The sequence below is a fragment of the Plecotus auritus genome (genome assembly GCF_963455305.1).
Source record: "Plecotus auritus genome assembly, chromosome: 6".
NCBI classification, from domain to species: Eukaryota; Metazoa; Chordata; class Mammalia; order Chiroptera; family Vespertilionidae; genus Plecotus; species Plecotus auritus.
In genome coordinates this window covers 168,605,211-168,619,259 of record NC_137773.1, presented here as the reverse complement: position 1 = coordinate 168,619,259, position 14,049 = coordinate 168,605,211, and the positions used below count along the sequence as shown (strand labels likewise).

At 46.6% G+C, this 14,049-nt stretch overlaps 2 protein-coding genes across 2 annotated transcripts in view; both read right to left on the bottom strand.

Annotated features, from left to right (window-relative positions):
* FYCO1 (FYVE and coiled-coil domain autophagy adaptor 1) overlaps positions 1-6,650 on the bottom strand; it is a 65,787-nt gene extending 59,137 nt beyond the window's left edge. Inside the window, exon 1 of the mRNA XM_080674156.1 lies at positions 6,533-6,650. The gene's annotated coding sequence lies outside the window, so the exon portion shown is untranslated. The remainder of the gene's footprint in view (positions 1-6,532) is intronic.
* Positions 6,651-11,176: 4,526 nt separating this feature from the next.
* On the bottom strand, positions 11,177-12,193 carry XCR1 (X-C motif chemokine receptor 1; the record flags this gene model as incomplete). The annotated part of the gene is made up of 1 exon (XM_080674162.1): positions 11,177-12,193. The coding sequence occupies one exon, from the start codon at positions 12,191-12,193 to the stop codon at positions 11,177-11,179; it is 1,017 nt and encodes a 338-aa protein (XP_080530288.1).
* Between the last annotated feature and the right edge of the window lie 1,856 nt (positions 12,194-14,049).

Genomic DNA, 14,049 nt, shown 5'->3' with positions numbered 1-14,049 from the left:
CCTTTGGTTGAGGGATGAAGCTTTTTATGGTTTTTTTTTGTTGTTGTTTTTTTAACTCACACCATTTCTGGCTTTTCCCCACACCAGGAACCAGTTCTGACAACAACTGCATGTCCCACAATTCAATTCACTTCTGACACTAACTACTTGGGGATACATTGGATCCTCTTGCCAACAACTAAAAATTATGTTTAAGCTTAGCCAGAATGCCTGAACACATCCAATCTTCTGAAAGAGGAAAAGGGACTATATCCACTTTAAAAAATTATTTTAGAGGTAAATGATCTTCCACCACCTCGAAAATTCCTCCTATTCCTGCCCAGAAGCCCTAAATACTTGAACAACAGACACAGCAGTTTAGTCCCAAATCAAGATACAAAGACTGACTCACATAAACTTATTTATACTATGGTGCAAATGACTAATAGTTATATTGCCCAGAAATGGGTTCTGGCAGGGGCAATATAGTGTTTGAATAGCTACATCAGGAAAGAAGAATCAGAAGGGTCCAAGGAGGAAAAAAAAAAAAGGAGAAGAGGAGGTTTGGGGCATGAAAGGCAACCATGCCCTGCTCTCAAAATTTGTCCTATTTGTTCAATAACAAGTACTGATAACAACAACACAATAACTAAGAACTGACCCTGAGAGGACACCGTCCAGTGGGGCTCCTCTCACTCTCAAACAAGGCGGAACACACCAGTTGTCAATCCCACCCAGACCAAGAAAGGATGTTACGACGTTCCGATCAGTCAAAGCAGAAAGCCTTTCTGGAAGAGCCCACTGCCTTGGCCTGGTTCAGCCATCTATGGAAAGGGGGGCACTAGGCAGGTACCTGCGGCTTTGAAGGCCCCCGGTTCTGCTGGCTCGGCGGCGCTGAATCAGTTGTCGGCAGTCAGGCTGGCCTCACCAGCTTCAAGAAGGTGCCTGGGCGAGTGCTCAGCAGTCTGTCAGAGGCTAGCTCAGAGCAGACATTGCGGCACACGTGAGCAAAGGCTCCTTAGGCAACCCCACCCCTTAGACCTATAATTAAAATGTTGACCCATTGTATGCCTGGGTCATCTTTCCCAAGCACACCTTCTTGCTTGCAATCTTCTCCTTTTCTTAAAGGGAATGAAGACTTAAGACTTTGTCATCACTTCTTGAACCTTCTCTTGCCCATCCCCCAGCAACAATTTCAGGTTTCTTGGTCACCTGTCCTGGAAGACACACAAATCTGGCCCCAATTCCTGCCCACTGACCCAGGAGAACAGGGCGAAGAGAAACCTGTGGATGGGGGTGGGGGGGGGTGTTGCTTCTGGGCCTGGGGGAAGCTGTCTTTTTTTTTTTTTTTTTTTTTTTTTCCAGGAAGGTGAGCAGCTGCTCCCAGGAAGGGCTACCCATCGGTACTGGTACTTGGGGCTGCAGGGCCATCGAAGGCCAGAGAAAGCATCCGGGAGGCCACAACAGCATGTGCGTGTGAAAATCTGGGCAGTTTCTGGGACAGCTGCACAAAAAAGTGAGGACAAGCTGGCGCACCTACCCCTAACAGCACAAACCCCATGCAGGTGGGAAACAGCATGCTCCCAAATTGTACCCTGGGAGCCGGGCCGGCCAATGTTGAATTACGGACCCAATCTCTGGCAGAATATACTGTACCACTAAACATGGCCTTGAGGAAGACAGCAGGTAACCCATATGTGCTAACAAACCTCCTGCCAACCAACTGCGTTTGCTGGGTACCACTTTTCAGAGGCAGGCCTGATCCAGGATGGGGGGCTACAGCTGTGAACAGGCTGGTGGAGTCCCAGACCTTCAAGGAACTCATGCTCCATGAGGGAGAAGCAGATAGCATGATCAATCACGCCTCCTGCACAAGCCTATAGACAAATAAAGAGGCCTCAGAAGCACTCTGATGAAAACAGGTGAACCCATGTAGCAAACTCTACTTTGCTCACGATTCTAAGCCCCTACTGCAGGGGGACTCGCCTCTTTTCCACTCTGGTGGCCATCTACCAGTCCAGCAATTTCTTGTTTAATCTGTCTTTCCCACTTGTCTGTAAGCTCCACCGCTATTCATTATTTATTCATCATTTCCCAGGCACATAGCACAGTTCTGACACATGGAGGGCCCTCAATCAATTACCTGTTGAATGAATGAATGAATGAATGAATGAATGAAAACAAAACAAACCACTGACTCTTGCTCCACAAACCAAATTAAACTTTAGGCATAGAAATGTACTAGAAATGTAGCGACATGTAACTAATGATAATTATCCTTCAGTGGTGGGAAACAGGTAAATCTGCCCCAAAAAATCTATTTCTCTGATTTTTCGATTTGCCTTTATTGAGCATAAAATACTTTTATGTTGACTAAAATAATGCATTTAAAAAGTCAAGTTGTAATGCAGACAGTATATCATCATTATTGTGGCAATACTATAGTTATTACTCTGAGAATGAATGGAATTATGTAATTTAGGGATTGGATGGATTAGGTGTGTCTACAGGAGAGTGTGTACCGCAGCTCTGACCCAGAGGCATCCTTACCCAGAAGCCTCCATTCCCCCACCCAACACAATAATAACCATGGCCACTACCACCACCTCCCCATTCACCCAGCCTTCCCCAAGGCCCTCTCCTTCCTCCACTCCTGGAAGCTTAGATCTGGAACCATCAACAGGAGGAACACTACGGGGGGGGGGGGGTGGTGTGGAAGGTATTGATGGATCTGAGTTAGGTTGTGCTCCTTGGGTGACAAGAGCAGCAACGTGGTTATGGAGGTGGGGGAGGGGTGGGCTATGCTGGCACATAGGAGGGGCAAGCAAGAACTAGGACTGTGGGAGTTGTGGCAATGGGCAAGAAAGCGGTCTTCTCTTATCAGCTGTAGCTGAGTATCGCCAATCTGGATGCTCTTCAAATTAGAAATTGGACTAGTCATGTGAAATTTCCATTACCTATCATGCGACGAATAATGCAATCAAGATCACACCACGATTGGGTGAGAACCATGGTACGTTTCCCTCACCAAACTATTTTCAGGCAATTTTAGCAAATCTATTTGTCCTAGGGACATTATTTGACCTCCTCCTACCTTGTGTGTGTGTGTGTGTGTGTGTGGTGGTGGTGGTTTTTAAATTTGTTTTCTTGGTACAATGTGGGGAGGTGATTCTTCACCTTCCTTCATGGAGCTGGGGAAAGAGAACAGATATCCTCAGTGGCTAACTTTGGCTGAGGCCCCTTCTAAGAGCTGCACCTCCCTGACCAAGGCTGCGGGTTCAGCTTGAGGAAATTCCTTCCAGCTCTATGTTAAATGGACACCACCTCTGGTTCAGTTGTCCATCCATCCTGGACCTCTTACAGGGATTCTCTTGCCCTACCCCTCTGCATACTAGTGACTTGCTTAGAACGCTTTTTCTGTTTCCATTTTATTATTATTTTTTTAATTGCAAGTATGTCCCTAAGAGTTTTCTGCCTCCGGCTCAGGGTGCACTACCTACATCCTCCCATGGTTTGGTCGAACCTGCCCCTGGCTCCCTGAACCAGCTGCAGGGCCACAGAGCTGTAACCAGACCTCAGGTTCTCCTTAAATCTGTCCTCAGAACTACACTGATGTACACACCCTCGTCCCTGAAAACAGGATCTGGCCCAGCTACAAACAACTGCTTGGTGTCTTCTTTCTAATGCCACCCAGAACTGCATGAACAGGAAGGACCACTGGTGGTCACTACAACCACCAGGCTGAGCGGCTTCAATGTGAGGAAGAAGGGAACATGCCTCCTGCACAACTCGGCACCTCTCTGCCATCTCCATCTTCTAAAAGCCATGGAGCCCATGCGCTCTGAGGGTGACCCTCTTAACAGGGGGACAGTACAGGGACACGAACAGCAAGGAGATAAACACAGATCCATGGAAACATTTCAACAGCCACTCTACTCGTTTATTCAGTTGCTCAAACAGAGGCTCTTATGCCAACCAAGAGCTTAAAAACGAAACGAAACAAAACAAAACAAACCTGGCACTGAGATGACAAATAGAGAACATTGCTTATCTTTTGAGCAAGACAATGACATTCAGCCACTAGGTGAGCAGATGTCGACAAGGCCAAACTCCACTCATCTCTGCTCACAGGCGGCTTCTGCCTAGTTACAAGACACCAGTTCACGAGCCTTACCTGCTCTGCCGACGGGGGCTGCTCCGGTGAATGAGGCACCAAACTCTGAGTTCCTAGCGGTGATTTTCACCAGGAGATCACAGCCAGACAACACCCTTCCTCTGCCTCAAGTTTAAAGGCATTCTAGTCTTGACTCACCCAAGTTGTCCTTGGAATCACCAGAAAACCCATCAACCAAGAAAGAGGGAAGAGGAGGACGGCCAGGAGTGGTGGGCGGCTGTGTGTTCTGGTGGCAGCTGCCCACGGCCTCGGTGACCAACACGGGTCAACCTCACCATCTGCTCTGGCTTGGCTGTTGAAGGGTAAGCAGTTTACCACTCCAAATGGGCCTCTCCGGGATACAGATCACGTCAGGCCAGTTCATTTTAAGACACAGCAGAGGTGCCAGAAGCTCAAAATACATAGGAGTTGCCCTTAGTAAAAGGATATTTACATTTGTAAGGGCAATCTCCATTTGTAAGGGTGTTTCCACCTCAGGGGACCAGGCCGGCTTTTGCCAGCACTGGAGAAGGCAGGAGCTTAAATCTGCATAACAACCTCACCCTGGGGGACCATGCTTTCCCCAGAACGGACCCCCCACCCCCAACATCAGCTTTTGTCTTTAGCTGCAGGTGGTATTTAAGGTGTTGGCTCCCACCATTTTGGTGAGTTACACAGTTCTCCCTGGGTCTCTCCCTTGGAAACGTGTGATTAAACTTTAATTTGCTTTTCTCCTGCTAATTTGCCTCGTGTTAATTCGACTATTAGTCCAACCAGAAGAATCTTGGAGGGTAGAGGATAATTTTTCCTCCCCAACATCTGCTCTAAGTGGTTCCTCTCATCACAAACATCTGTGGGCGCCATCCTGACCCAAAAGGTCCAGGCTAACAGCGTGGCTCCCAAACCCTCACGGGTGCCCTGAAACCAGCCACAAGGAGCAAAGACCATCCAAGGAGCCGCTAGAGGACAGACCCCGAAGCACAAAAATCACCGACGTCTAATATTAATCATAGAATCTAACAGGTGGGTGTGTGTTCACTATGCAAGTCTCTCAAAGATTCTGTGTGTTGAACTATTTTCCGAACAAAAATCCTGGAGACAATAAAAAAAAACAAAACTAACTGAAGCAGAAAACCCGGTTCCTAAAACAGGAATCATTTAATCAAAGAAGGCCACACCGCCCAGCACGGAGATAATGAACTCTTGCTTTCCGGGGTGAAGATAATAATGGCCCCACACCCGGTACAGGGCATTCAATCATTTATAAGCAGTTCTTGTCACAGAAAGGGGAGAAGGGGTCGAGCGCGGCCCACTTCAGAAGGTGGGAGCCCTGAAAGCAGGAAACCTCAGCGCGACAGCGCTTCCCCGCCTGCGGCCCCCGCATCCGCGTTAGGCAGACGGCAGGGAAGTTAAGCTTGCTACGGAGACGGAGAGGCCCGCGGCGGCGGGAGGGCAGCGAGCAGATTAAGGCCTGATCCTCTGCCCTCAGAGCCCCTGACCCATTTCTCTGTCGGAAACGGAAGCTGCTGTGGTAAGACGAGCAGAGGGGCAGAGAGGCTGTGGCCAACACGGGCGGTTTCACTAAGCGCTCTATTTTTTTTTTTCCCCCCTGGGAGGGCAGCCAATGGGAACTGTGAAGAGTGACAAAAGGCATCAGAAGATGCATTAACAGGCAGCCACGTGGTTAATGTGTCAACCACACATGATTTCTTATAAAAATAATAATAAAATTCAGCACCCTTTCTCCATCCCCCAGCCGAGGTTCTGCTCAAGTGCGGAGCAGCCACACCAGAGACAATCCACAAACCCACAGGTGTTTCAGCAAGGACGGCCTGGGGCCAACCTGAGATCCTGTGTCTGGGCACAAGGGGCAGTGGGTAGAGGGCAAAGGGCCGTGATCTGAGGATGGATGTCTCGGGATGAGCAAAGCAACCTCTTAGGGAAGGAGGGGAGACCAGGGCAGCAGTGGAGTAGCGCGAAGTGAAGGGTCTGGGCAGTCCTGGCCCAGCTGAGCCAGGAACTGGCTTCTTAAGGTCAGTGCCTTGGACAATGCAAGCTGAAAGCTGGGGACCTCACCCCGCTGCGCCTAAAACATCCCAGGCTTGTTCTGAGACCCCCACCAGGTGGGTTCCTCTGCGGCCCCTCGGCCGTTGGAGGTCTTGGAGCTGGTGTTGGGGGGGTCTGTCTTTCTAACTGGTCACCAGAGGCAGCGTGGGCTCCAGGGCTAGTTTCACCCGCTGTGGACATTTCCCAGGCCCGCTGGACAAGGTCTCGGGGTCTGCGGGACACCCAAGAGGGGTGGGAACGAAAAGGGCAACAGGTGCCTTGAAGTTTTTCGCTCCGGGGCCGAGAGCAGCCTGGGCGCCCCCAGAGTCCGGCCGGCCCCCCGGTGGCACTTACGCGCTAGTGGGTCCACCGCTGGGCAGAACCGAAACTTTCTGGGGCCAAGCGGAAGACTGCGGGAGCGCGGCGTAGACGGCCATGATACGCAGAGCCCGCCACAAGCGGGTGCGGACTACAACTCCCGGCATGCTCCACAAGCCCGAGGCCTACAACGCCCATCGGACCCCAGGGGCATATGGGCTCAGACTACAACTCCCAGCATGCTCCGCAGAGCTGAGGTTGACAACAACTACTTGCATCTGCCTTGTAGGTTAACGTTTTCAATCTCCGAGGATACACAAACCACGGTGTTGAGATCTTTCTCGAAAGCAGCCCCGTCCAGGTGTGACTTTTGAGAATTTGAAATGTGGCTAGTTTGAGTTGAACTGTGCCTGTGTTGTAAGTGCAGAATACACTTGAGTTCCAAAGACTTAGTGTGGAAAAAGAAATTCCGAGCAGAAAGCAGTATCATTCCCTCTGTGGTCCTTGTTCAAACACAGTTGGATTAAGAGATAGGAAAAAGCCCTGGACTTGGAGACTGAGACTTGGGTATTAGGCCAGAGGAGAGATAGGGACAAAAAACTGAGCCAGGGAACACTCAAGACAGACTTGGCCTCGGACAATTTTGCCTAAGGCCTAAATGGAGCCAATTTTCCACCATCCTGATTCACACAGGATTTATTTCACACTTTATCTCCAACCCTTCTCCTGTGTCCCTCCCTTCACCCAAAATCCTAACCCAGTTCCCCCCATAAGCAGAGAACTTTAGGAATCCTATGTAATGATCTTGAGTAGAGATTTATTTGTGCATATGATACAATGATTTTTTCTGTTTTTATTAGATGATTGCAATAGTAATTCATATTAGTCTGGGCCGAATGATTTACAAAGCAAGTAATTTACACACATAACCTCATGTGCTCCTCCATTGTGTGAGTAGAATCTGTCTTTGTGTGGTTGATATACAGTTTTACAAATGAGGACACTGAGGCTCTGAGAGATCCAAGGTCACAGTGAATGAGTAAAGAGCTTGGATTTGCGGTTTGGGTCCAGGGTTCAAATCCCAAGAGACTTCTCAGCCAGTTTACTTTGGGGGTCTTTTCTACTGGGCTTTCCATGTTTGTGGGTTTCTTTGTCCCATCAGAGGCAGCTTTCACAAATGAAAACCACGGGAATTCAACAAACCAGGTGATGCCTGGGCTGGTGGTTTCTGGAGAAGAACCCATGGGAAGCCTATGCATGGTACCTGGAGTTGACTGGAAGATGTAATATAAGCAAGAGTCAGAAGAGGAAATGGAAGTAGAGAAAAAAAACACACACACCAAAAAGAGAGTCTCCTTATCCACTTACTCAACCAACCACACATATTGTGGTGCACCAAGGAAGGTTCTAGATATGCAACACAGATTGTGCAGTCAAGGAAGTTCCGCTCTGGCTGGGGTCATCTGAGGTCTGGGGCTGCCCTGGGCTTGGAGGCTCGTTCCTATATGGAGATCAGCAAGGTTCCTCTCCTCTTGATTATGTTTGAGGGAGTGTGGAGGTGGAAATGCTGTGAAGAGGATCTTCCTTAGGTACCGCTAGGGATTTTATATGTTTCAGGTATGGCAGGTCTGCAGCCCTGTGACCAGGGCATCATATTTCAACTATTAGGGGAGGAATAGGCCCACAAGAGTCCGGTTGAGGTTGAACAGTGGTTTTAGTGGGTGGAGGGAGGAGAAAGCAGGAGGTTGTAGCTGATGAAGGGTGTGGTCAAAGAATGTAGAGTACAGTCCCTGGCCTCACCCACACTCCCTTTCTGATAGGGTGTCCCTCTATCTTCCAGCTTTTACCTTTCTGTCTCCACGCCTCTTTCCTTGGATTCCCAAGGAACTGGATTAGGAAAAGACTATTGATTAAAGGTCACTTTAAGAGCTAGTCTATCGGGAGTGCCAAAACATCACTAGAAATGAAGAGATGGACATGATTGTATTTCATGAAATGCTCCTAGGGATATGGCTGTATGTGTTGAAAGAAATACTTAGATATGCATCTTGGGATTTGAAGGAATGGGATGGGGTAAGGAGACAGTGGATCAAGCCTCTCAAATGTCATGCTCTATGATGATATAAGACCCCTTAAGCCTACCTTCTAAGAAGAGTGGGTTCAAAACCCATAGAGCTTTGGTTTAGCCAAGTGGGTGTATGATCTGGAATCCTCTGTTTTTCTGCTCCCTGGCCTCAGCCTGCCACCTAAATAAAAGTTGAACAGAAGGTAAGTAATACCAGTTTAAGGAGGTGCCAAATTACTGGCCTGATAGAAGCCCATAGGCTTAGCTCAGACCTGAAATCATCTCATCATCTCCTTCCTTAGGTGGTGAGCTATTTCTTCCATAGGTGGTGGGTGATGGCCCCACCTATTGGTTAGCTAGTCCCTTCACATGTGCACCACCCAGCCTTTTTCAGCAGGTGTTACTGACCAATTCTTAAAATTAGACCTTCACTCTTCCCAGCAAGGTCAATGTCCTCCAAGGCTGGCCTCCCAATGGCACCTAGATTATTGAAATGATAGCTGGAACTGAAGGGGGAAATGCTTTATAAGCTCTCCAGGCTCCAGCTGAGGGCTGTATTAGTAGCTACTTTACTCAATAAGCATATATTGAGTGCCACAGTGACTCTGCAAAGTCCTGCTCAATGAACTGTGGAAGATTCTGGAATTCCCATTTTCAAGGAGTTGTACCCAATGTTTCTAAGTAGGGTGCACGTCAGAATCAGCTGGGGAGATTTTCCAAAGGCCCCAGTCCAGAGCTGAATCAGGTTCATAGATTGGGACCAGGTCTGTATGGTATGGGAAAATTTAGAGGGTGGTCCTTGGATGTGAAGCTATGGGACCATGGAAGAGGCAGGCATGCGTACCATGAATGAAAAGGCAAGGTCAAATATAGTCATTGCCACATAGAAGATTAAGCAATGTGCTCTGAGTGTAGACTAAGAAAGAAAGGTTAACATCTATAAAGAAGTAGCTTGGGGCAAGGAAGGTAGAAAGTGCCCCATGGCAGACATCCCCCAAAAGCATAAAATAGAAGAATAATGACAGCTGTCACTCTTTGCTCCCACTTTGTATACAATGATAAGAGCACCAGGGTCCATGGTTGGCAAGGTGCAGGACCAGGTTCCTGCCTTCAGGCAGTTTGCAGTCTGATGGGGCAGGGAGATAAGACATGCATGTATGTAACTATGACTCGTGGTGGAAAGTGACAAATAATATTTTTTAGGGACAAGCAAAGTGCCACAACAACCAGAGAGTGCTCTCCTGATTTAAAGATTGGGGAGGGCTTCCTGAAGAAGCTGGCCTTTTAGCTGGGGCTTGTAGATTAGGGAGCAGAAGGACAAGTGTCCCAGGCCCAGGTGACAGCATGGCAGAGGCCAAGAGGAAACTGGGTCTTTTGTGGTTGGATCCCATGCTGGTGGCATGGGGGTTTAGTGTGGAATATAATAAACAAGTTAACAGTGGATTTTAGGAGTCTGGAAGGACTTGCTAAGGTGTGTGGGTTTTATTTGTATGAAATAAGGAGCCACTAAGGGCTTTGAGCAGCTTGGTTTCAATGCAGAGGACGCTGGTGGGGAAAGAGATGAGCAGCAGGAAATGCTGAGGAAGTGAGGCCATTTGGGGATGAATCCATGAACATGCAATGGCGAGAACAACTCTGAGAGGCACTGGGAAGGCAGAATCAATAGAATATGGCCATGGGAGTGGAGGGAAAGGAAATGCAGGACTTGAAGATGACTCAGGTTTGGAGGGTGAGCAACTGGGGGGAAGCTGGTGCCGTCAACCAAGCAGGAGAACATTCCAGGTGGAACATGATGAATCTGAAGTGTCAGCTCAATAGCTATCTGGAGAGAATGAGATGTTGGAGGACATCTTCCCCTTGACTGCCTTCACCAAGATGGGTGCAAGTCTGGGCCTTCAGAGCTGGACGTTGGCATCTGGAAGGTAGCAACTGTATCTTGTTCATCTTTATATCCTCCAAGTACTTGCTTCATGCAGAGGGCAGCACTTATTGCATTCATTCTTTTTTTCAATAAAAGATCTATGGACTACATATTCTAGAAATTGGAATTATGATACAGAACACATCTCCAGTCCAGTTGTAGGTTTTTAGAATCCAGATTTCATCTGACTATGCTTATTTGAGGATGTGGTTACTTTTGTCCTCATCCAGTCATCACTGAGGAATGCTCTCCAAAATTAGCTGGGACAACTGTACAGTCAGGAATGGGAGAGACTGTCTTGCCAGCAGCCTGCATTGCACAATTATCACACATGAGTTTCAGCCCCTCATCAAGTCTTAAAGGATGCACCTTTCTGGGAATCCTTTCATATTTTAGAACCTTCTGAACTAAGCAATGATAACAAATCCATGTCTAAATGAATGAATAAATGAAGGAATGAATAATAAACTCGGAATCCAAGAAATGTTTTTCTTGATGGCAATATAAAATTTCCAGGCAGGAAGCCCCTTTTCTGCAGTAGGACCTCCTGGTGTAACGTATTTCTTTCACCTCCCACCCCTGCAGCCGTAGCATCTCCAGTGTTGTGCCTCTGCAATGCTCTTTCTTGTACCACTTCTCTTTGCTCCCACTCCATCTCTTCTGTCCATCTCAACCTGCAGCACCAAACTCCCTTTCAATAGAAGGAGGCGCTCTCATAGTGGAAAGCATTGCGGGAGTGAGGTGATGGGAAAGGACTGGACGCCTGTGACTGGCAGAGCCCAGAGTGTCGGAGCAGACTTTTGAGGTGTCTGCGGAACTTGACCCCGACAAAGACATAGAGCACTGGGTTGAAGCAGCAGTGGGAGAAGGCAAAATCACGGCAGATGAGCAAGGCATAATCCAGCTTCCAGTAGGCCTGGCAGCTCTGAATGATGTTAAGTTTCAACAGTGTCTGTAGGAATAGGACCAGGTTGTAGGGAGCCCAGCTGATGAAGTGTGCCAGCACTATGGTGAGGATGAGCCTGACTGTCCGATGGTGCCGTTTGGACCGCGAGCGGAACAGAGTCCTGAGAATCTCCACGTAGCAGAACAGGATAATCCCCATGGAGAGCAGAAAGAAGACAATGTGCTGGTAGACCGAGGCCAGGTACCACTTGAGTTCTGAATAATCACATTCTGATGAAGATTCTGGATGATAAAACACTTTGTGGAAGATGGCATCGGGGATGGAGGACAGGATGCTGACTGCCCACACAGCTGTGGTCACCAACACGCGGCATTGGAGGGTGTAGACTCTCAGGGATGAGAGGGGGCTCACCACAGACAGGTAGCGATGGATGGTCATGATGGTCAGGAAGAAGATGCTGCTGGAGAGGCTGATGGAGAAGATCATGTTGGAGAGCTTGCAGAAGAAGTCTCCCAGCACCCAGCCCCAGTGGTACGCCAAGGCCCACAGAGGCAACAGGAAGGAGAACACCAGGTCTGAGAGGCACAGGTTGAGGATGAAGACATTGGTGAGGGACTCCAGGCTCTCATACTTTACCAGGACCCACAACACCAGAATGTTGCCCACCAGGCTGAGGAAGAACACCAGGCAGTACAGGATGGTGGTGTTGAAGGTCGCAAAGGTGAAGGTCTGAGTCTCACACAAAAAGCTCTGAGAATCATAATCATAAGGGGTGGTGGACTCTGGGATGCCTGAGGGCTCCATCTAGACATTGAGAGTATCTGAAACGAATAACAATAAGATACCTAGAAAACCTCAATAACTTGGGAGTACAACAACATACTTCTAAAGAATCTATGAGTCAAAGAACAAATCACAAGGCAAATTGTAAAATATTTTGAACTGAATAATAATGAAAATAGCACATATCAAAATTCACGAAATGTAACGAACCGTAATGTAACTAAATGTAATGCAGTGCTTAGAGAAAATTTTATAGCTCTAAATGCTATAATTAGAAAAAAGAAAGGTTTAAAAATCAACGATCTAAAATCGGTGACTCAGAAACTGGAAAGAGAACAAATTAAACCCAAAGTAAGTAGAAGAAAGGAAATAGTAAAGGTAAAAGAAGAAATAAAGAAATATAAAATAAAAGAGAGAAAATGTACAAAACAAAATCTGGTTGTTTGAAAAATATTTGTCAAGGTAATAAAACTCTAGCTAGATTGATTGAAAACAAAACGAGAACAGAAACTGTCAACAGTAGGTATGAAAGAATGGTTATTGCTACAGATCTTACAGACTTTAAAAGAATAACAAAGAAATATATTAAGTTTATCTTAAATTCAACAACTTAAATGAAATGGGAAAAAACTTTTAAAAATTCAACTTACTAAAATGGACATGAAATGATATGGCAAACTGAAATGTTCTTCATTTATTATAGAAATTTAGTTATCTATAAAAAAAATTTTCCCACAAAGAAAATGCTAGATGACTTTTCTAGTGAATTCTGTGAAACTTTATGGAAGAAATGATACAAATCTTATAAAAACTACCTGAAATATAAGATGGGATACTTCCCAAACCATTTTATGAGGCCAGCACAATCCTGATATCAAAATCAGACAAAAATATTGCAAAAAAAAAAAAACACCCCAAAATGACAGACCCGACTTCCTCATGAACATAGAAGCAAAACCCTTGACCAAATATTAGCAAATCAAATCCAACAATATATTTAAAAGAGATAATACACCATGACCAAGTGGTCTTTATCCAAGAAATATGAGATTGGCTCAATATTTGAAAAATTAATCTGCCCCACTGCCATGGCTCAGGGTTGTGTCAGCCTATGAACCTGGAGGTCACCGTTCAATTCTGAAGGTCAGGGCACAAGCTCAGGTTGTGGACTCGATCCTCATTGTGGGGCTTGCAGGAGGCAGCCAATCAATGATTCTCTCTCATTATTGATTTTTCTATCTCTGTCTGCCTTTCCTTTCTTCTCTGAAATCAATAATGATTGATTCAAAAAAGAATTGTTCTTTTAAAAAATAATCCATATAAGTCACCATATTAACAGAATAATGACAAAACTACATGATCCTTTTTGATAAATGCAGAAAAGCATCTGACACAACTCAATACCCATTCATGACATAAACTCTCAGCAAGTTAAAAATAAAGGGGATATTGGGCATCTACAAAAACCACTCCACTTTTTTGTTGGTTATTCATTCATTTACTCAAAAATTGAAAGGTACTCCTGGTCTGGGCCTGGAAGGCTTTGGGGGTATGAAGGAGAATGTTGCCAGAGCCCAAACCACTCTGAGTTACATCCTAGTTTGGTTTCCCTTTTGCCTGTCATTGCTCTCCCTCCCATCTCCTTGGCCCTCTCAACCCTAAGTGAGTAAACTTATCTTTCTGGTCCACAATATATTTTGAATTGAGAAACACAGTTCTAAATTATCCTATTACCGAGTCTCGGAGGAGGATCCAAGATGGCGGTGTAGGTAAACACCTAAACTGCTGCCTCGCACAACAATTTCAAAACTACAACTAAAAGACAAAATGTCTATCACCCAGAACCACGGAAAAGCTGGCTGAGTGGAAGTTCTACA